The sequence below is a fragment of the Watersipora subatra genome, chromosome 8 (genome assembly GCF_963576615.1).
Source record: "Watersipora subatra chromosome 8, tzWatSuba1.1, whole genome shotgun sequence".
In the NCBI taxonomy this organism is placed as follows: Eukaryota; Metazoa; Bryozoa; class Gymnolaemata; order Cheilostomatida; family Watersiporidae; genus Watersipora; species Watersipora subatra.
This window is the reverse complement of record NC_088715.1, coordinates 46,990,438-47,014,062: the sequence shown is the minus strand read 5'-3', so window position 1 is coordinate 47,014,062 and position 23,625 is coordinate 46,990,438. Positions and strand designations below refer to the sequence as shown.

Here is a 23,625-nt window from a genome sequence, read left to right as displayed (position 1 = left end):
ACAGCTTTAGTTGGTCATGGCCAATAGGACCAGTTGATATAAATATAGATTTTCCTGAACGACAAAAAGTTGAATCGCTCAATCATTATATATTTTCATTAAAACGTGAGTCAGGGGATTTTTGCTCAGATTTGAGTACAGGGCAAAACCGCGATTAGGTACGTTAGAAGTTCAGTAAAATATTGTTATCAACTATCGCAATGTGGTATTGATAGCATTTGCCAATTTTACAGTAGCTATAAAAGATCATTGAAAATATTTTAGCAGAACTTAATTAACACAGCGTGTCGTTGCTTTCATTATTTTACTCTAGTTTAGTAGACGGCTGTCAATGTACTATTATTGTCGCTGTAGTTCAACTTAAAAATTTTATGTTTAGCCGAATAGAACGATTAGATAAAATTACACATTATGGTTTATGCAAGATTATCTGGATTGCAGCAATCTTAGCATCTCATTGTAAAAAAATGAGGTGTGCTTCATTTGTTTGGGCATGACTATGAGAATTAAATAAGTTTTGGAATTTTCTTGTGAAATTTTGTGCTAATAGCTATGTTGAGGGAATAACTGATGCATATTTACTGGGTGATGTTACTAAGAGTTACCACTAGCCTATTATCTGTTTAAAACAAGCTTTATAATTTTAGACATTCAATTATAGTGCAAGTGTTAGGCATTTGAGTGGTTTTAGAGGAATTATGTAACATATCACTAAATCGAATCCACTCACAACATCAGTGTTCAATTTGCTTTGTCATCTTATTTTATTTTGACTATGTTCACTTTGCCACATTGCTTAGCTCGTGTGAACTAATGTGATTATCACTGGTTCAATTACTCGTGAAGGTGTTAAGCTATTGTAAGAAATACTGATATTTATCAGTAAAATTTACTTCTTTATTTTATAAGTCAAACAATTAAAATACCCAACTAACAAAATTCTAAACAATAATTTAAAATGACAAAAGTTAAAATAGCTGATAAAAGTTACACCCTTACTCAAACGGTCATCAATGTTCATTGCTTGGTCCCATGCCGTTGCAAGTTTTGATAGTCCTTAAATATAGAGGCTCAGCAGTTGAGATAGGAAAGTAGAAGAAGCTCAGTTGATGATGGAGGAGGCTCCATAGGCAGGGGCAATAGAGGCTCTGCAGACGCAAGAGAAGGAGCCTCAGCAACAGAGGGAAAAGAAAGAGCCTCAGCAGGCCCTTGGGAAAGAGAGCTGAGTCATTAAAGCTGTTCTCTTTCATACATATCTCTGTTAGCCTGTGAGAAAATGTTTAGGCACTTAGGTTCTGTTCTATATGTTGCAGAAGGTTAGCAATCGACCGAATTTGTCTTAAGTACATCATTGGAGTTTACTGATTGGAAATGATGACTCATTTAAATTTTTTTATACGATTGCAGTCTTTCCTGATAGTCCTCTGATGTACCAGGTGCTTTTTGTCCACATTGTAATATTGCATATCTCTTTGAGGGTTTAGGTGTTTCTCCATTATGCTATTTGCTTTTGCAAATACTTCCATACAACATGAGCCTTATCACGATTTGCCATTTTGGTGAATTCAAAGCTTTAAATAATTCTTTCGCACAAACAACTGGTAATCCAACTGCTACTTGGAACTGAAACTCCAACTGGAAAATAATTCTAAAGACATTGAAACACTTGTTCTGGAAGGCTGAAGATACAAAAGTATCTTCAAGAGTATTAAACGCTCATATATTGCACACAAATATGCGGATATGACAGATTTCAGTTTATTGTAAGTTTATTCAGTTAAAACTGGACAAAAGAAATTGTTTTAGAAATTGAAATAATTGCGAATTTATCTGAGAATCATGTTCAAGAGCTAAAGTAATATTAGCAAACAAAAAGCTACGGGAAAATTTTGATTGCAAATGATGTAAAGTCAGCAATAGCAGCAGATAAAAAGCTATAAAAATGATGTATCTTTAAAAACAAAAAGTACCAAAGTCAATCAATGATGAACGAGTGTAGTAATGAGCGCATCAAAAACATCAAAAGTTATTTTACTGTATTTTATTGGCAACGCAAAATACTGGAGATCGCATCAGTAGGGCAGTTTTGTCAATAACACTTTGATAATAATTTTATGTGGTTGTTTATTTATCTAGTCAGCATACCTTCCACATGCAGGTAAATCATTGTGTATCACCAGATGTTTTTTACATGAAGTCACATTACTATTTATATATACTACCTGTTGACATTTATATGTACGTGCTGCATAATTTTGGTCAAGTATAATTATCCCTACCACCAAACCAACGTGTCAAGCTCTGCAAATATAGTAACTAAAACACTGAAGTATAACAGAGAGTAATTAAGAAAAGTTACGTAAAGTGATACATTTATTCACCATTTTTTGAGAGGGTTGCTATGCACAAGTAGTGATCAAAAACGTTAAAACCTCTGTCATTTTATTCAAGAAAGGCAGAGAGCTTAAGAAAAGCTTACTCTGAAATATGTTGGTTATGTAGATAAATTGATAGGATAAGTGAGTTGTCGCTTGCATGTGGAACTAGGTATAGTTTGTAAGAAATTTAAAGTGCAGAAAAATTAACATAGCAAATTTTCAATGAGCTTTCAACATCTAGGGAATGTTTCAATATCGGTCTTAAAATTTAAATATACATGTGGTCTTTGCTAGATATATAGTAACTGTTCTAAATGACTACCTTGCTATTTGGCTTCTGGCTCCTGATACTGAGGTGATAATAGGTGATCTAGATTGTGTGTTACACAAACACACAAATCGGAATATGGATAACTTATTGCTATTAAACATTTATTTGTTAATTATTTTCATTTTTCAACTACAAAATATCTGCAGATCTAAAGATATTTATCAGAATTACTTTTAGATATCAACACCTCGAACTATTGTTACAAAATTAACAATTTGGAATAATAAATGGTTTACTTTTTTATCAACGAGCCTATCTTTTGCCAGATGTCAGAATTTCGATGAGGGCTGTAATATCTAGTCATTCTTAATGATAATAATATTATTCTTAAAGTAATATTCTTATTATTATAATAGTATGCTTAATAATAAACAGTTCCAAATTTAGGTTTAATCAACAACATTTTTATTTTAATTTTTCATCTAAGCACAGATGATAAAAACTTTCTGACCAGAGGTCAATAATCTCGGTCATATGACTATAACAAAAGGATAACTTCAACCCCTAAGTTTGTACATTTATATAGGTATATCAATCGTATTGGAGTCACTTTATGGACATTACAATGACTATAGAAGTCTGAGTCGAAAATTCTTAAAGCTGGACATATACATAAAAGCATAAGAACTGATCAGAACATGATAAAAATACCCTGTTTGTGATAAATAACTCTAATAATAAATAATTGTAATGGTAAATAGCCAAGTTTTAACTCTGCTGGATATAGATTGTCTAGTTTTATTTCTTATTTTTGTGTTAAATGTGACGAAAATAGCTGTACCTTGTTTTTCAGACGTGTTAAAGCATACTTTAAAGTCCTTGCTCAATGCCACGGAAGAAACCATTCAGTGGGAAACAAAAAAAGTTACAACTTCAAGCAAAACGACAAGAGAAACAATTTCAAGGTATGAGCCCAGTTTGATACATTATGGTACACTAGTACCCTGGCAGTATAGCGCCTCATTAGAAATCATGAGGCGTAATAATTATATGTTCGATTATTCTGATAGACTAGAAGGTAGTCAATTAGCACGGTTGTTAGGGTGTCGGGCTGCCGAAGGTCATGAGTTCAAATCCTGCTTTGCGCAATCCTTTATCCTCTAACCGTGACTTCGGACAGACCCGTACATTGCATAGACACAGCTCTTATTATAATATAGCCGAATGCCCAGCGTTGCACAGGTATTAATAACCAGCTTATAAACAGTGGCAGATGATGTATTTACCGTTGGCTAATTTGAGTGAGCTAGTACCCGTATTGCTAAACTTACTAATAAGAGATGTGAGAGCAAGCTTTAGTGATGTTGCGCGTATTGCGGCGTCGCTACACGAATTTTATCCCAGATAATGACTCATATAACTCAATGAAACCATTGCATCTCAAGTAACTTAATGGGATAGCTTGTCCCCTTGTGAATGTGAAGCTTCGAGATAAATCTTCTGCGATAGGATTTTTTAGTTACTATATTTTAATTGCTATAGTTGGCCATACACTGAACAACAATGACAACCAACTTTGAGATTTATATATAGATTAAAAAAATATCCAAAAGTTTAAACAAATCTGTGCAAATTAAGGCACATCAATTACACAAGTACTTTTATCATATATTTCAGTACTTAAGAGTCTTGGCTTTCGAATGAGCCTATATTCAATACACAAAGAATAATAGAACTATGAAAAACAGGGTGTCAAAAGTATGACCTGCGATAAAAAAACACTTGGTTGTGGTTCCCACAATGTGTTGTCACAATTATTATTTAGCTTTAGGTTGTCGATCCCTTTCGCTGCCATTGAGGCTGCGCTTTTCTGTGACAATCGGTGCTCTTACTTTCTACTAGAACGTCGAAAATATTTGCTCTCGAAATTACGTTGTTTTTTAAAACCAGCCTCTTAAACACTTACCTGCTGACTATCCGATTGAGCGTGAAAGAATTCCCGGGCATTGACAGGTTTACTGCTAGTTATTAGTAATGCTGATAGTTAATTTCTTAAAAGGTAACAGACATGGCAAGCATTTTTTTATTATTGCTATTGGTTGTTATATAAGGAATTCTATTGGTCAATGCTAAAAATAAAAAATTATTATAAGTGGCTTGTGTATACAGAATAGTCACTTTGTAACTCTATTTCCATGGAAGTGTTGTCTGTAAAAGTTGTGTGGCTGAATGACCTTGTATCAAACTATTTTACCATGATTCAACTAAACAGGGTTACAGAAGACTCCTGTTACAGTTCTATATACGCTATTGTTGAGCCTTAGTGTTATTTACATACAGGTAGTAAAGATGGAAATGTTGGCTTGACTCACGATATATGGGAGGAGGATCCATCTGATCCAACCTCTAAAGATTTGTCAAGCACTCGAGCGTCATCAAAAAAGGCTACACGAGACAGATACAAACTTGAGTTTCAAGAGGAGGTAATAGCTAAATTTGAAGTCATATGAATTGGTATATTTATGTTTGCTTAAAAGTCTCAGTATTTACAGCAGATGCTCTTACGACGTAAATAGTCCGTTCTGGGAACATTTACGTTGTAAGGATTTTACATTATATGAGCAGTAAAATACATGTAAATAGTTCCAATCCATTCTAAGATCTTCTAAAACTCACCGCTTTGGTGAGTTTGTAAGTCTGGCCTTTTAAAAAGGAAAAAAACTAACCTTTTTAATTTAATGACTGTACAGTGACTGCAGTATTATTATTTGTATCGTCAACTTTTCTCTTTTTTCTTACTACTTTCATTCAGTTTAAGGTTCTTTATTACGGTAAATTTATGTTAAGTTAAGGGAACGCTCACCTTCAATGTTAATTTAAATTTGTTTTTCACTTTTTTCTATACAGCAAGATTTATGCTGCAAAGAAAAAAGTCTGTGTAAAATCAAAAACATATCTTTATTATAATAAGGGCGGTGTTTGTCTGCTCGTTCATTTCTTCGAAGCCAAGGTTAAAGGCTAGGATAAAACATTGCTTTCGACGAGACTCCAATTCGTGATATTCAGCTAGGTAGACCGACACTCTAGCACAGTGGTTCCCAAATGGTGGGGAATTCCCCCAAGGGGGAAATTTTCAGGGGGGAATTCCAGCCTTTATTTATAAATTTTTGCTAATACATTGTATTTGCAAAGCTGTGCATAATAGTTACACGCTGCATATTGTTGTTTGTTATTAATAATCTGGGTGTTTATTACATTGTGTACTATCTTGTGATTCATAGTTTCATCATACTTTCTATAGCTTTGGGGATTTTCCATTTTCGTTTCACCAATAAGATGCTGACCAGACCTTTATAAAAATAGTTGAACTACTAAAGGCTGTAATACTTAATATTTGATGCTGTGGAATGCAGAAATGACAAAATATGAAGAAGTATGCAGATTGAAAGCAAAAGGAACCTGATAGAATAGGGGGAATAGAGTTTTCATAGTCTGGACGGGGGAAACCAGCGGACCTAATTCGAACCCCTGCTCTAACACCTGTACCAATCGACCGTCTTTGGGTATATCTGAATAATTGTGCACCTACTTATTTTCTGCATTTTTTTGGCACACCTGATTTTCTCCCACAGCACGCTAGACTGTGAGGTTACTAGTATATATAATAGAGATAACCCTACACGTCGTTTTCTCTCCCAAACGCGGAGAGAGAGAAACCAGTATTTTCAAAGCTAACTATGAGATGTTCGCTATTGAAATCGTATTTGAGAACTTGCACCGACTTAACGCTGTGGAATTTTTTAAGTAATGCGAAGCAAAACCTTGAAGGTTGACTTGCAACAAAATTCACATTACAGTTATTTGGTATCAAAAGATTCACCATGTCTTACTTTGCTGTGTTGTAGGTCCAAAATATGTAGAAATGGAATTACAAGCTTTTAAAAGCTCAAAAACGAACAGTTAATCGCAGCCATCACGAAACTGCCATAGATTAGAATCTCTTTCCAAAACGGCTCAAATGGGACGTAGTTGAACAAAATGGCTTACGTTTACACTTTCATGCAACCTCATTCGTCAAAATGTTTTCAAAAATATAATGTACTTCACACATTCAATAAAACCATGTCTATTGTCCTTATTCGTCTATTTCATCATCATTGTAGTGATGTCACTTTGAGCACTGATATCTTAAAACCTACTGTGAAAATTCGTTTAATTTTTAACCTTAGCTCAAAAGAGTACATATCATTTTCTGGTAAACATGACGAGCCTGTTGGCCACCTGTGATAATCGAAAAATTCTGCAGAAATTATTCGCGAAGTATGGGTCACATGATCAGAATACGACTAGATGATTAGACCAAGCCGAAACAAAACTGTAAAGTAGCGAGTATCTATATTTGATACAGGGTCTTTGGTAAAACCCGAAGTGTTTGTCATAAACTAGTGCTACAATAAGTTTTATATTGAGCCTTTTATTGGCCATTCAATTCACGTGAGAACATCATGTGACAAAACAGTAACCAAATGTAATGACTATGTCAGACAAATAAACTGATTCCAATCTACGGCGGCTTTTCGTTTCTGAGCTTTTAATAGCTTGTAATCACATTTCCACATATTTTGCACCTACAACACAACAGAGTAAAACATGGTAAATCTTTTGATACTAAATAACTGTAATGTGAATTTTGTTGCAAGTCAACCTTTAACAAAAATTCTTTACATAAGCTAAAACATAAATTCTTCACATTAAGTGGAGTTTACGTAAAAGAAGATTTACAAGCCAACCTTTAAATAAACTAGTACTTGGAGTACTTTCTAATGAGAGCAAGCTTTAGTGCCGTTGCGCCGTAAAATAATGCAATGCGTATTTTCACCCACGTAGCGACATATGTCACTCTATGAATCCATGAATCTCGCGTAGCTTAGTTGGTAAGATATTTGCCTGGTGAAGAGGAGGTACCGAGATCAAATCCAGCTGGATGCGAGCATTTAATTCTCAGATTTTAATAGTTATACTTGGAAAAACTGAAGTACACACACAAACTTTTAGATTTACATGTATATATACATTATATATTTAGATTTATATATATTTGCATATAAATCTAAAAGTTTGTATGTGTACTTCGGTTTATCCAGCTATATATATATATATATATATATATGTATATGCATACAAGTTTATGTAGTATATTGCATCATACATGTGAGTCAAAATTGTTTCCTGTGTCATGTATTTTCAGTCAGTCAGCCGTGAGCATTTGATTGAATAAAGCACAAGTACTTCACCGCACTCTCTCATTGCAATTGATCCTATGTATAACAGTCTATGCAAATGCGACCCGCGATTTCAATTTAGCCCACATCTTATATTGCGCATGTTCAAACTGGCTAGGAATAACTGAGTTCTAAGATATGAAAGATTTTCATACAACAGCCATATTTCATGGATGAATACCATTGATGGAATTGTCTTCTCATTGACGCTGAGAGTAGGTTTGCTTGCTGTAGAGCAAGGATGAACTACAAAGGAATAAAGAGATTGCTATGCGTTCATATGCTAGAAGATCACCAGAGGAGATGGAAGCCAGTTCTCAGTCTTTTTATGACCCACCAATAATGTTTCCTGTTCGGCCACCTTGGGACCACAGTCTAACTCTTCAAACACTCGAGGAGCAAGAACATAAATATTTTCAGGTATATATAAACATCATTTACATTGGAGAGACACATCATATTAAAGGCCTTAAAGGGGTCAGAAATCAAGACCATGTGTTGTGAAAATATTTTTCAAGTGTTCAGAAAGGACTATTAACAAGAATTTGCGAAAAAGTGTGAGTTGTTCACAAGTGTTTATAAATTAGGTTACGTGTTGCATGATTTATAGAAAGATTTTTATAAACATCAACTAATGTTTTATAGAGATCTTTCAAAATATTTAGAGACGACCACAAACTAAGCTGCGTGATATCACACATCGTGGAATGTCATAAAATATGATCTATATGATATATATAGAAAATGACCTATATGGTATATATAAAAAATGACCTATATGATATATATAAAAATGACCTATATGATATATAAAAAATTACCAGTATGATATATATAAAAAATTACCTATATGATATATAAAAAAATTACCTATATGATATATATGAAAAATTTCTTATATGATATATATAAAAATGACCTATATGATACATATAAAAATGACTTATATGATATATATAAAAATGACCTATATGATATATATAAAAATTACCAGTATGATATATAAAAAATGACCTATTTGATATATAAAAAAATTACCTATATGATATATATGAAAAATGACCTATATGAGATATATAAAAAATGACCTATATGATATATATAAAAAGGACCTATATGGTGATATATATATAAAAAATGACTTATATAAATGACACAGAATTATATGTTACAGAATTTCTGCGAGAGGTTCAGACGAGACCATAAACTAGGTTATGTCGAGTTGAACTTGGAAACTTGGAGGCAACTATGGAGGGTTTTGGAAATGTCTGACATCCTCCTTCACATTATTGATGTTCGGTGAGAACCAGTTAACCTTTGCATTTTCTTTCTCGATGTCTCACCAGTGTGTTAAAGTTTTGTGTAAAAGCCTTATCCATTTAGAATTTTTCTTATACCACAGTCTATGATAAAATTGATTTAGTAAATAGCTGTACAATGCTAGGAAAAACTTTAAATTGATTCAATTTTAAGTGGCTTGACAGATATTTTTCTTATGGGTCCATTTTTACGACCAAGTAATATTACAGTAATTCCTCATTTTTATCACCGAGTAATAATACAGTAATTGTTCAATTTTACCACTGCGTAATAATACAGTAATTCCTCATTTTTACCACTGAGTAATAATACAGTAATTGTTTAATTTTACCACTGAGTAATAATACAGTAATTCCTCATTTTTACCACCGAGTAATAATACAGTAATTGTTCAATTTTACCACTGAGTAATAATACAGTAATTCCTCATTTTTACCACTGAGTAATAATACAGTGATTCCTCATTTTTTACCACTGAGTAATAATACAGTAATTGTTCAATTTTACCACTGAGTAATAATACAGTAATTCCTCATTTTTACCACTGAGTAATAATACAGTAATTGTTCAATTTTACCACTGAGTAATAATACAGTAATTCCTCATTTTTACCACTGAGTATTAATACAGTAATTGTTCAATTTTACCACTGAGTAATAATACAGTAATTCCTCATTTTTACCACTGAGTAATAATACAGTAATTGTTCAATTTTACCACTGAGTAATAATACAGTAATTCCTCATTTTACCACCGAGTAATAATACAGTAATTGTTCAATTTTACCACTGGGTAATAATACAGTAGTCTTTCATTTTTACTATCGAGTAATCATACAGTAATTGTTCAATTTTACCACTGAGTAATAATACAGTAATTTCTCAATTTTACCACTGAGTAATAATACAGTAGTCTTTCAATTTTACCACTGAGTAATAATACAGTAGTCTTTCATTTTTACCACTGAGTGATAATACAGTAATTCCTCAATTTTACCACTGAGTAATAATACAGTAATTCCTCATTTTTCACAGTTAATCGGGACCAGTGCTCCTTGCAAAATAGAAACTCGTTTTTCAAGTTCCTTTTCATTAAACATTTTCATCTTGTTAAGTTTATTAGGCAATTTTGAGGATTGAGAGTGTTTCAGAGCCATGACGAAGGGTGTGACAAGTACTTTGTACTTTTACATTCCACAAAGCGTAACATGAGAAGAGCGAGTCGTAACGATTGTTATCACTATAATAATGCTGTCAGAGGATCTCACTGAATCAGAGCCTAATACAGATTTATACATTTTAGACCTTCATATATACTATATTGATTTTAGTTTAGTTCTTTTAATCTTTTAAAGTAAATATTTTTCATCCCTGGAAGTACTGAAGGTGCAAAAGTTGAACCACGAAGTAGCAATAGATTACTGTAGATATATATGATCTCAGATATGCCCCCTTGCACTTCAACCCTGAGCTGTACAAGTATGTCACCTCTGTCCTTGGGAAGGAAGTCATTGTAATACTGAACAAATGCGACATTGTGCCACCATCTGTGGCCATAGCCTGGAAGAATTACCTTCTGGAAGAGTTTCCAAAGCTGAAGGTGGTCATATTTACCTCCTATCCTAAAGATCCCTCCACAAGAACTCTACTGGCTAAAGGTATACCTAAAGAAGCCCTTGTCTTTTTTAGCTATCGAATACGCTCTGTAGGCTTGAATAATTGTGTGCCTAAATGGTATTAAGGCCAGAATGGTTAAAAATCTTCAATTCCTTCACAAATCTGTATTCTGTTATAGGATGAAACAATCTTACTTTGCATAGAATGAAGGTACATCAGAATGTATCATAATACAGTTTGTATTGTAAAATAACAAGAGCACACAACAACCAGATCAACTCAACCTATTCAATAGGAACACTAACTACTTTACGTTGTGTGTATCGTAATGCATAGCCTCCAGCCTGACCCTGTATGATGAAAAAAGCGAGAAGCAATAATTATCACATATACGATTGTGAGAAGCCTTCATATGTACAATAGAAAATATTGCACATTTTGTATAACTTCTGTAGGTTGTATTCGCTATATATTTACAACCTACATTGATAATAAGATAACAGGAGGTCAAGACTTAGCAAACAAAATTACCTTTTAACTAGCTTATAAAAAAAACATCGGCCTCGGTTTCATTTTTAATTACATACAAACGACGGAATTTTTTAAAACTTCTCAGTCCATGCTGGGTTATTTTGCACAGGAAGTTATTGATAGCATTAAAAATACCTTGGTTTAGTTGCTTTATGGCTTTAGAGAACCACTGATTTGAGACTGTCGATAAAACTCCGCTACTAAAGACAATGCTTAACTTATGGTCTGAATCCAATTGAACCTTCAGAACACAGAAATTTAAAAGCAAAAAAAGTATCTGTCAAATTTTAAACACATAAACACGTAAATAATCATTCAATATCGTAATTTCATAGGTGTTTGGTCTACATTTGGTCTCTTCTCTAACATTTTGGTCTCTCTGTTTGGTCTACATACTTAGATCAGGCTAAAATGAGGATAAATATATATAGTTTATGGATATTGACTAAATTCACGATGAGTAACAATGTTGTAAATGAGCATTTTATTTTTCTGAAAAGGAACTCCAGTTTATCTCGCACACCATTACATTTGAAATGTTCTTAACAAAATTTCGTATACAATGGAATGGAAAAAATTCTGTGTTTATAGGTAAACAGTCAGGACGACGACGGAAGAGACCAGGAGCAGTCGGTCCAATTGAACTCTGGGAAGTCTGTAATAGTCTTGTCAAGGGAGAGCTGAATATCGACTCATGGAAGGTTTGTAGATGAATCTACCAGACAATAACTTACTTATATGCATGTTTATTGTTGAAAGTGTATGGTTTCGTTGAACCACGTTTTATCTTGTCGTATGTTTTGAAACAACCTTCTTTTATGGCGGTAACCATAAATTATTTAAAAAATATGTTTTTGCTTTTGAATGGATGACCTCATGGTGGGAGAGAAACAGCATTTTACACGATTCTTAAGGATAAAAATTATACATACAGTCAAACCTTTTTAAACAAAGTTAGCTCATTTTACACATGAAGGGAAAGCACTATGAAAGCACTATGCTTTCTCTTGGCTAATGAACTTTGGTAAGTTCTCAGTAAATGCTCAAGGTAACTTGTAGCATTAAAATAAATGCGCGTATAATCAATGTTGAAAATTTAAATTATATGTAATAATTAGCTGTACTACCCGGCGTCGCCCGGGTATTAAAAATCAGCTTATAAACAATGAGAGGTAATGAAAGTTGCCTGCCACTTGCTATTAGCTTTGCACATTGCCAATGAATAGTTTGAGTAAGCTTACTAATAAGAGCTACCTCATGACGTGCCGCCATGGCTTTGCGTCGTGACCGAAAGCTGTAGCCTATTTGCTCCAATATAGCGACATATATAATTGCCTAGTGAATCTATCAAGCTTGTGTGGCTTAGTTAGTAAGGTGTCGAACTGGCACAAGGGAGTTATAGAGATGAAACCTTCTGCTTTACGGACTCTTTATACCAAGACTTTAATAGCCATAGATAGACATGTACAACAACGGATAGAAGACGAACTTTGAGAAATATATATATATGCATAATCATTGTTAAAAATCTAAACTTTCTGTAAAAAATAACTTTTATAACACACTAGTGAATGCCCAGCACTGCCCGGGTAATAAAAAAGTCTTTGAACAGAAAATTTATTCTTATTTAACATTTAAAATTTTCTTATTTAATTTTCTTATTTAATTTCTTATTTAACATATATACAGTATTTACAATTGTAACTTTTAAATTTCATATCAGGAAAAGAGTGTTTTGTTGAAATAAATTAAGAAAAAAATAAAACAAATGTAAAGGTGTTTAAATGTAAATGTGAAATAATTAGCAAGTAATCGCGAAATAAAGTCGGTTTTGCTACGATTACCATGAAAAATTATTTGGTTATACAATTATATGATTTTAATTCGTTTTAGTGGTGGCATTGTAAGGCAAAATTTTTGTATAGAGTTTTATGGGAACCCATAGTAATTATCTAATGTAAACACCATTTGATAAAAATTTTCAAAATTGTGTACTCTACATATTAAAAATTAGTAACAAAATAATATGTTAGCCTTGGTAGCTGTAATTACCTATAGTAATTTTAATGTATTTAGTGGCTATAATCTGCAAGAAAATGTAACACTACAATGTACTTTGTGCAGTATGTACCTTAGGGAGTTATTCCCTTCGAGACAGACGTATAACATAAACGTTGAATTTCACTTAAAGGAATTTAGCTTACTAAACTAACCTTACTAATTAACCTAAAGTTTACTATGTTTTAGTGTATATGTTACTAAACCAACCATCAACTTTGTCATAAGCTAAAATTTTATCACTTATCGGTTTTCCGTTTCATTTTTACAATAACTTCACCGAATAAAGCTGAACTGAGTGATTGCGAGAATCGTATCTCTTTCATACGTTGTGGGAGGGATTTCGATGAATAGAATATCAGCATTTTCGTAGTTTCATTCTAATCAGTACACCGATTCCCGAAATTTTTATTTCGAGAAAAATTTACTAAAGTATATAATAGGAGTGGTAGGAATGGTAAGATTGGCTTAGCCTTGTGGTTAGGTGCGCGTGTTTATAAATTTGTGGTTGCAATCTTTGTACGTTCAAATTCAGTACGGGGTGCATTTTTCATTCCTATATTGGAATCGTTATAGCCGGACAGACGACGACAGCAGACGACAACAAATGACGACAGAAGACAAAACTTTTGGCCTGGTCTACCAAGCCACAAGTTTTGAGTTCGAATCCTGGTGTAAACAATATTTTTCTTAATCTTTAAGCATTACTTCGGAGAAACAAACATAATGACATGGCTCTTATTATAGTAAAGATTAATCAGTGAAAAAGATTTTTATTGTCTCTTAGAATGATTAATATTGATTATTCATAGATTCAGAGGTAGAGGTGGTAATTGAGATACACGGTACAACTTGCTTTAGCTTGTACTTTAGCTTGTACTTTAGCTTAATTCTTATTCATAAGTATTAACTGTATTCATAACTGTATTTAAAGTAGAGGTTTGACTGTAATCATAGATGAAGGTTTGATTGTACTCGTAGGTAAAGGTTTGACTGTAATCTTAGATGGAGGTTTGACTGTACTCGTAAGTAAAGGTTTGACTGTTTGTATCATTAGTTAGTTTGTCAACCATTCAAATTTGGCTGACTCGCGTTACATTCTAATTATTTTTAATTATTCTAGAGCTTGTATGATTGGTTTTTACAGCAAAACTAAGTGATTTTTTAAAACGTTACTAGTGTTACCTGTTCTGGGGTGTACTTGTTGTACGTGAAGCCTTGTATGTATTCCCAGAGTAAGATCCTAGATGATATGCATATTAATGCTGATGAGGAGGATTCTGACCAATCAGATTGTGAGGTGGAAGAGAAGGGCGGAAACATAGCTAAATTAGACCTAACCTACACCAAACATGCTAAGTATAAAGATGGAGTGCTCACTGTGGGCTGCATAGGTGAGCAGTTGGTGATACTATAACTTGTCATTCGCTATTATTTATATGTGAAGTACTGAAGCCGCGAAGTAGCAATAGATTACTGTAGATATTTCTTGGTCTCAGATATGCCCCCTTACACTTCAACCCTAAGCTGTACAAGTACGTCACTTCTGTCCTTGGGAAGGAAGTAATAATTATACCCGACACATATTTTATAGCAAGGCAAAGATCAGTATGGTGTGATTTCAAATGGTGAACACTTTGGGCTTCATTCTCATGGAACGTTATAGTTTTACATTATAATATTGTGTGTTACTTTTTTTCTTTAACACCTCGCTCGCATTTTTAAATATGCATCTTCATGTTATTAGAGACATGAGAAGTTGAAGACTTCAGTAGATCTCTTGCATTATGGGATATTCTGTGGGGTTACCTGTTCAATATTTACTTGTTTCTATAGATTCTCAATTCAACTCTTTAAAAGACAGGCAAGTGTTGAATGTGGCGAATAAATAACCTTTTTGTTTTAATGTTACTAAAATTTTTATGTAGTCCTTTGATATTTCCATTGTACAGCCAAACCACTATTTCCGATTGCCTCTAAGTCAATTTCCCAGCATGTAATTTAAATTACGGTAAAAAAAATATGGCAAATATTTTCTTAGCATTAAAAATTTTTTAGCAGTAAAATGAATTAAATAAAATACAGTGAATTTGTATTAGAATACTTGCTCCAACACACCATTGTCTCGACATACAACTGTCTCGACGTACAACTGTCTCAACATACAACTATCTTGACGTACAACTGACTCAATATACAACCGTCTCGACATACAACTGTCTTGACGTTCAACTGTCTCAACATACAACTGACTAAACATACAACTGACTAAACATACAACTGACTAAACATACAACCGTCTCAACATACTACTGTCTTGATGTACAACTGATTCAACATACAACTGTTTCAACATACAACTGTCTTCACATACAACTGACTCAACATACAACTGTCTTGACATACAACTGACTCGACATACATCTGTCTTGACATACATCTGTCTCAATATACAACTGTCTTGATGTACAACTGACTCAACATACAACTGTTTCAACATGTGAAGCAAATACAAGTATAGACTAACTTCCATTGTCGAATTCTGACTGAATATTTGCTCTGGACAACATGTGTCAATTAAAAATATGAAGCGAATCTGGAAACTGGATTATGTAATAGCACTTCGTGTTATGAAAACAGCTGAAACTTTCAGGAAAATTCATTAGCTGCAGTCTAGTATGACAGCCGTTTATTTGCCTTGGTTCTGTAGTAAGGAGCTTTTTTTTCTTGTTTCCAGGCTATCCTAATGTTGGCAAATCTTCTGTGATAAATGGACTGATGGGACATAAGGTAGTTAGCATATCGCGTACTCCTGGTCATACCAAACACTTTCAGACTATATTCCTTACAAGGAATGTGAAGCTGTGTGACTGCCCCGGCCTTGTTTTTCCCTCCACAGCTCCTCGAGCTATACAGGTAATCATGCTGCCACTAGAAACATGGTTTAGTAGTAAGCATTGGCAAGCATAGTGAGTATGGATGATTTATTTACAGGTAGACTCTGCTGTCTTTAGCTGTCTTAACTCATTGCGTACCATGAGCCGCCTAGTAAGGATCGGCACAGGGTTTGCTTATGGCCAAGAGTCGGGTGTTGCTGCTTTAGTAGGCTTCGTACAAAATGTATCTGATTAGGGAGTAGTTAATAAACTAGCTCATCATATCTGTACTTGAACGTAAGAAAACAGTTATGTGCATGTGTTGAGCCAATAGAAATTATGTTTACAACATAGTTTTAAACTAAACTACGTTTAGTTTAAAACTAAACATTTTAGTTTAACCTAAACGTAGTTTAGTTTACAAACAATGCTACGTTTAGTTTAGTTTGTAAACTACATGCCTGCACATAGTTTTACTTTGAAAAAACTTTATTTTTTGTTGCAATATTTTCTGAGCACTGACCAGCCATGTCAGGCGCATTACAGCTAAGGAGGTTTGGTTAATTGTTGTTCATTGGACAAGTGTCTATTGATCAACAGTTTTAGTAAAAGTAATTATTTTATTCTTAGCAGTAATCATAATGCAGTAAGATATAATATTACTGATAACTCGTCTGACTCGGGACACGCTTGCAGTAGCATAAGAAAGGATCGAAAAATGTCCGAGTTGATTCTGCAGCAAATTAGTAGCCTTTTTTATGTCATCAGCTGATGCTAAATTTTAAGCTGATTAATTTGGTATCAAAAATTTTTTTATATCCCTAGTGTTTTACAAGCAATGAGATTTTATATGCGTCATTGTCAAATACAGTATTAGGTTGTACAGAATATGTAATTCTGTCCTGGAAAAGAAATTAATTTGTTAGCGAAAGAGTTTAAAGGTATGACTTCACTTGTCGTTACTTCATGTATTTTCTTTTTAAAACACTATTTGTGACATCCTTCACCAGGTACTTGCTGGCATGTACCCGGTATCACAAATTCGTGAGCCTTACTCCATAGTACAGTATATTGCTGAGAGATGTGATCTTCCTACAATACTGGGCCTCAGGCTACCTGCTGATGAAAACTCATGGTCCGCCTATCTCATCTGTGATGGTGAGAGAACGACTCCTTAAACTTCTCTATAGGATTCTGCCATTACATTCACTGCTATGATGTCTTTATACATTTAAACCCAGCCGTATGATACTGCTAGGGTCTTTGTAAACTAATTTTTGTAATTCTGTAAACTAATTCTTTGTAGCTAATTTTCTCATTAACTTGTGTAAATATTAATTTTATTTTTATATAGAAATTCAACAAAAGCTTTGTGTTGTTGATGACAAATTCTTGTTGATGTTGATGAGCAATTGATGAGTAATTTCAAGTTTATCAGCTTTGCACATAGCCCAAGTTTATTACTTATAAATAGAAGGTAGTTTCATAGAGGCTATCATGAAGTGTGGTGATCAAAGTTGCTATGAGTTTGATAGATGCATAAAAGTTGAATCAATATAAATGTGATATGTGAGAGTTCACTTAACATTTCTCACAAATACTAAGTTTTTGGCCCTCTAAATGCCTACAAATGTTGTGTAACGGCTCTGTAAACTGCTCGTCTTAAATTGTTCGGGGTCGTCATCTCCTGTTAGTATCATAAATATTACTTTATTAGTTGGTTTTTATAAAAAGTGAACTCTGAGAGGCTTGTGACTAAATATTCTATTCCTTTTTCAAATTATACATCATTGAAAGTAAAAGATTCCAATGTATTCAAAAATGTTCATCTAGGTAGTTGAATCTCTGTTAGCGTATCCCATTTTGTCATTTTGTGTGCAAGTATGCATGCATGCACACACATTCATGTATTCGTTGTGTGTATTTGTAATGATCATATTAAAATAATTTTTTAACAACTCTTTGTATAATTTGATAGCATCTAGCAGACACTGTTTCATAGATTTACCGTAATCAAAATTTTGCTAGATAATTTTAGTTGAAGATGTTGCCAAGTAAATAAATTCATAATAAAAACCAGGTAATTATAATATTAATATAATTGGTTTCATCATGCTACTGACAGGATGAGGAATTGTAAAATATACATTTTTAGTCATTTAGTTGCTCTAACAGCCAGGTTATTTCAATATGAATATGAATTTCTAGTTATTTCAATAGGAGCTCCAACTATTTTTGCCGTCACTAAGTGTGTCTGTTAATGTAGTCCCCCCGTAAATGCTATGCATTTTCACATTTTTTTACTGACTTCATCCAAATTTCACAGGCATGTAATTCATGCCTTCCACCAGGTCACCAAAATATTTGATTTCAAAACTCTGTCTGGTTCCTCAGATCCAGCCTCTTAAACACCTACCTGGTTAGAAACTGTAGAATGAGCCTTCGCATGCTTTAAGCCTGGTTCCCATATACACCGCATATACTTCCTCCCAATAATGCATGCGTTCAGGAGCCCTCAATGCTTCCTCCCAATAATGCATGCATTCAGAAGCCCTCAATGCTTCCTCCCAATAATGCATGCGTTCAGGAGCCCTCAATGCTTCCTCCCAATAATGCATGCATTCAGAATCCCTCAATGCTTCCTCCCAATAATGCATGCATTCAGAAGCTCTCAATGCTTGCTCCCAATAATGCATGCGTTCAGAAGCCCTCAATGCTTCCTCCCAATAATGCATGCGTTCAGGAGCCCTCAATGCTTCCTCCCAATAATGCATGCGTTCAGGAGCCCTCAATGCGTCCTCCCAATAATGCATGCATTCAGAAGCCCTCAATGCTTCCTCCTAATAATCCATGCGTTCAGGAGCCCTCAATGCGTCCTCCCAATAATGCATGCATTCAGAAGCCCTCAATGCTTCCTCCTAATAATCCATGCGTTCAGGAGCCCTCAATGCCTCCTCCTAATAATGCATGCGTTCAGGAGCCCTCAATGCTTCCTCCCAATATTGCATGCGTTCAGAAGCCCTCAATGCTTCCTCCCAATAATGCATGCGTTCAGAAGCCCTCAATGCTTCCGCCCAACAATGCATGCGTTCAGGAGCCCTCAATGCTTCCTCCCAATAATCCATGCGTTCAGAAGCCCTCAATGCTTCCTCCTAATAATCCATGCGTTCAGGAGCCCTCAATGCGTCCTCCCAATAATGCATGCATTCAGAAGCCCTCAATGCTTCCTCCTAATAATCCATGCGTTCAGGAGCCCTCAATGCCTCCTCCTAATAATGCATGCGTTCAGGAGCCCTCAATGCTTCCTCCCGATAATGCATGCGTTCAGAAGCCCTCAATGCTTCCTCTCAATAATCCATGGATTCAGGAGCCCTCAATGCTTCCTCCCAATAATCCATGGATTCAGGAGCCCTCAATGCTTCCTCCCAATAATCCATGCGTTCAAAAGCCCTCAATGCTTCCTCCCAGTAATCCATTCGTTCAGGAGCCCTCAATGCTTCCTCCCAATAATGCATGCGTTTAGAAGCCCTCAATGCTTCCTCCCAATAATCCATGCGTTCAAAAGCCCTCAATGCTTCCTCCCAGTAATCCATTCGTTCAGGAGCCCTCAATGCTTCCTCCCAATAATGCATGCGTTTAGAAGCCCTCAATGCCTCCTCCTAATAATGCATGCGTTCAGGAGCCCTCAATGCTTCCTCCCAATATTGCATGCGTTCAGAAGCCCTCAATGCTTCCGCCCAACAATGCATGCGTTCAGGAGCCCTCAATGCCTCCTCCCAATATTGCATGCGTTCAGAAGCCCTCAATGCTTCCGCCCAACAATGCATGCGTTCAGGAGCCCTCAATGCCTCCTCCTAATAATGCATGCGTTCAGGAGCCCTCAATGCTTCCTCCCGATAATGCATGCGTTCAGGAGCCCTCAATGCTTCCTCCCAATAATCCATGCGTTCAGAAGACCTCAATGCCTTCTCCCAAGAATTCATGCGTTCAGAAGCCCACAATGCTTCCTCCCAAGAGTCCATGCGTTCTGAAGCCCTCAATGCTTCCTCCCAATAATGCATGCGTTCAGGAGCCCTCAATGCTCCCTCCCAATAATGCATGCTTTCAGGAGCCCTCAATGCTTCCTTCCAATAATCCATGCGTTCAGAAGCCCTCAATGCTTCCTCCCAATAATCCATGCGTTCAGAAGCCCTCAATGCTTCCTCCCAATAATCTATGCGTTCAGGGGCCCTCAATGCCTCCTCCCAATAATGCATGGATTCAGGAGCCCTCAATGCTTCCTCCCAATAATGCATGCGTTCAGGAGCCCTCAATGCTTCCTCCCAATAATGCATACATTGTTGATGAAAAAGCAGTGTAGCGATTTGTCCTGAAAGTATACACGTGTGTTGTGGGCTATCTGATTAAAAATGAGAAAGATCCTTTACACTGGTACACATCCTTTACACTGCTTGGCTTAATGCTATTTGAACATATTTTCAAGCATGTTTTTTGCAAACTGCCGAAAGATCACATGAAAACATCAGAAGACGATGGAAATCAAAGTCCATAAGTGTCTCTGTGAATGTACTCTTACTGGCATATAAAACTCTTGTTTTATCCAAGTCTGATTGATGCTGTTGTTTCTACAGAACTGGCAGAGTTGAAGGGCTTCAAGACAGCGAGGGGTGCTAGGACTGACTCGTATCGCGCAGCCAATTGGATACTCAGGGCAGCATTGGAGGGCAAAGTTCTCATCTACCTGTTTCCTCCTCAATACCACTCTAGAATTGGTGAGTCAATAATCTGGTTTGTACCTATGTGAGAAACCTTGTATTTTTAAACTTTAAACAGCAAAGAAGAATTCCTTTCCAACATCAGCAAACTCTTTTCATTGGGTTCTCTTGATCTAACTTTCAGCCTATCAGTTGCCTCGGTTAGGCTAAGCTATTTACGTATGATCTCAGAGTTGCATCTAGAGCAACAGCGTATCTACAAATTTTTTGGGCTCTCGCCATTTGTTCAAAATTGTGGAAAGTCTCACATACAATTGAACCAGTTTTTTTAAGAGTAGACAACTCCTGGTGTTTACTACTAATGAAAATGGGAAAGTATTGCACGAGAAGATCTGCTGTTTGATTTAATCTTTAAAAAAAGTAAAACAAAATTTAATGGTTTGGTAATATTTCACAAGTTTGGGATATCAAAGGTCGGTGTCACGGAATAGTTTTGACTATTTATTGCGCTTTGATTTAATTAAACTGCTAGCCTAATCTATCTATTTTATTTCTGTTTTATTTTAAATCTGTACTTTATTCTTTATATTGCAATACTTTAGTTATGAATAAAATAAAAATTTATCAAACCAGTTGACCAATCAACATGAGTTTAGTGAGAATCTCAGTCAATCCGCATTAAGCAAAAATCTGCCAGTAACTAGAGTCGTTGCTCACGTTAGATTCATAATTATATCAATATATTTAATCAAGTTAAATGGTGATAAAAGCAGCTGAGCCACTACCGAGGTTAGGCAGCCTGGAGTCGGCAAAATAGAGGGAGCACAATAAAGGGAGAGCTTAGCAAGAGAGACTTGAGAGGGACATTGCTCACCCATAGACAACAGAGTAGTTGCACTCATGTATTACACATTTGTACACAGTTATATCACACATTAATGTTGCAACCACTTGTTATTGCAACCATCCAGAGTTAGTGGTAATACGTAAGTAAAAAGACTAGAGTTACAGCTAGGTCGAGTCACAGACTGGCCAAAATCTAAGTTTCCTTTACAAAAATGTTTATTTCAGGGCACCAACCATATACATGTATTCTATGGTGTATCGAGAGCAAAGAATATCCAGTTATGGCACCTCGGTGACCAAGTCACTTTTCTGATTTCTGAGATTTGGCATTCTGACATGTTACAGAATACTGGTCCTCTCATCCTGATGCTGATTGGTTAGAGTTGAAACAATTAGAGAGATTGGAGGTTGCCGAGGGTCTAAGGTCAAGAAGAGAGGAGGAGGTTGCACTGTCAGAGAGTGAGGAGAGTGGAGAGGAGACGGCTGCCTGCAGCAATGCCTTCGCCCTTCTTTCGGATGATTCATAAATGCCTTTGGCTTCTCTCCGTGACCCGTTTTCTCTATCTAAGTTCCTTATCATACTTTGAAGCTTGATTATTGAACATAATTAATGCAATATAAAAATACTCATATGGTAAAGTTTATCTTACTCTTTTATATTTTTTATTTCACTCTAGCTTTAATTTGTTATCAGTAGAATGTGGAACTGTGTAATGTTTATATTTAATTCCGCTCAATGTGTGTTATGGCAGCATTTTTTGACTCCAATCAATTTTCAGTTTTCATTGTTTGTGTAACAATAAGAATGGCTATAAATAGCCACTTACAAAGAGATCGAAGAATTTTACAATGACGATCGATAAGCTCAAAGGAAAGCTATTTGCATTGATCCTACTTGTGGCATCCCAGTTACTGCCCGCTAACTGCCACACAATAGTCTATTGAGAATAGCCAATGAGGAGTAATTACTCTCTATGCTCTGGTCAATTCTCTACTGATCAGTGTGGCTGTAGATCACCGACAGGAAGTGGGCAAACATTCATTATTTCGACTTCTGTCGTGTGGATCATTTTGATCATTCGGTAAGTGAGATGGGTAATAATGCTATAAGGGTTATAATGCTATAAGGCTATAAGCCCACTTTGCCTAGTTGTGTTCATTGTCAGTTTTTATAGATGAGTGCATGCTCTCTGTGTTGTCATTCCCTTTGCTTGTGTTAATGCAGTGAAATTCAATGAACCACATATATACAAGACTTAGAACAGACATTTCCTTGAAATTTTACTATTATCATGACTGGGTCTGTCTGTATTAAGTCATGCTAATAGCATTAGGAAAAGAAACTCATTTCACAGATTAGATCGTAGAAATTAATCTTTACTGTAATAAGAAACGTGTCTGTCAGAAATCAAGGTGGCAGGTTGGAAAAAAAATTGCAAGATGCAATCTTCGGCCTGAAAAATTCGGCCTGACGAGCCACCACCTAAACCAATTAACCGCCTATTAGCAGTGCAGAATGTTTGTACGTATAGTTATTCTCTGTGCTTTATTGACATGAGACTGCAAAGGTACTAGTTCTCTACTATAATAAGAGCTGTGTTCGTCATTCGGTCCGAAGCTACCATTCGAGGTTAAGAAAAAATGTATCGAATAGGAATCGAACTCATAAAATCAGCTTTGCAGCTAAGTACACTACCAAACTGCACCACTGGATCACCTTGCAATCTCATGG

General features: G+C 35.3%; 1 protein-coding gene across 1 annotated transcript; it reads left to right on the top strand.

Moving 5' to 3' along the window:
* Positions 1–100: 100 nt before the first annotated feature.
* Positions 101–22,976, top strand: LOC137401525 (guanine nucleotide-binding protein-like 1). The gene is made up of 12 exons (XM_068087923.1): positions 101–158; positions 3,503–3,614; positions 4,990–5,132; positions 8,166–8,351; positions 9,106–9,230; positions 10,694–10,908; positions 11,990–12,099; positions 14,691–14,850; positions 16,194–16,372; positions 17,343–17,490; positions 20,964–21,104; positions 22,239–22,976. Exons 2-12 carry the CDS (start codon positions 3,536–3,538, stop codon positions 22,418–22,420), a joined length of 1,668 nt encoding a protein of 555 aa, XP_067944024.1. The 5' UTR covers positions 101–158; positions 3,503–3,535; the 3' UTR covers positions 22,421–22,976.
* Positions 22,977–23,625: the final 649 nt, after the last annotated feature.

Coding starts and splice junctions, on each gene's coding strand:
- LOC137401525 (XM_068087923.1), top strand. CDS start 3,536: ATGCCACGGAAGAAACCATTCAGTGGGAAACAAAAAAAGTTACAACTT. Junction 8,352..9,105: donor AAGAACATAAATATTTTCAG/GTATATATAAAC, acceptor TATATGTTACAG/AATTTCTGCGAGAGGTTCAG. Junction 12,100..14,690: donor TGAATATCGACTCATGGAAG/GTTTGTAGATGA, acceptor ATGTATTCCCAG/AGTAAGATCCTAGATGATAT.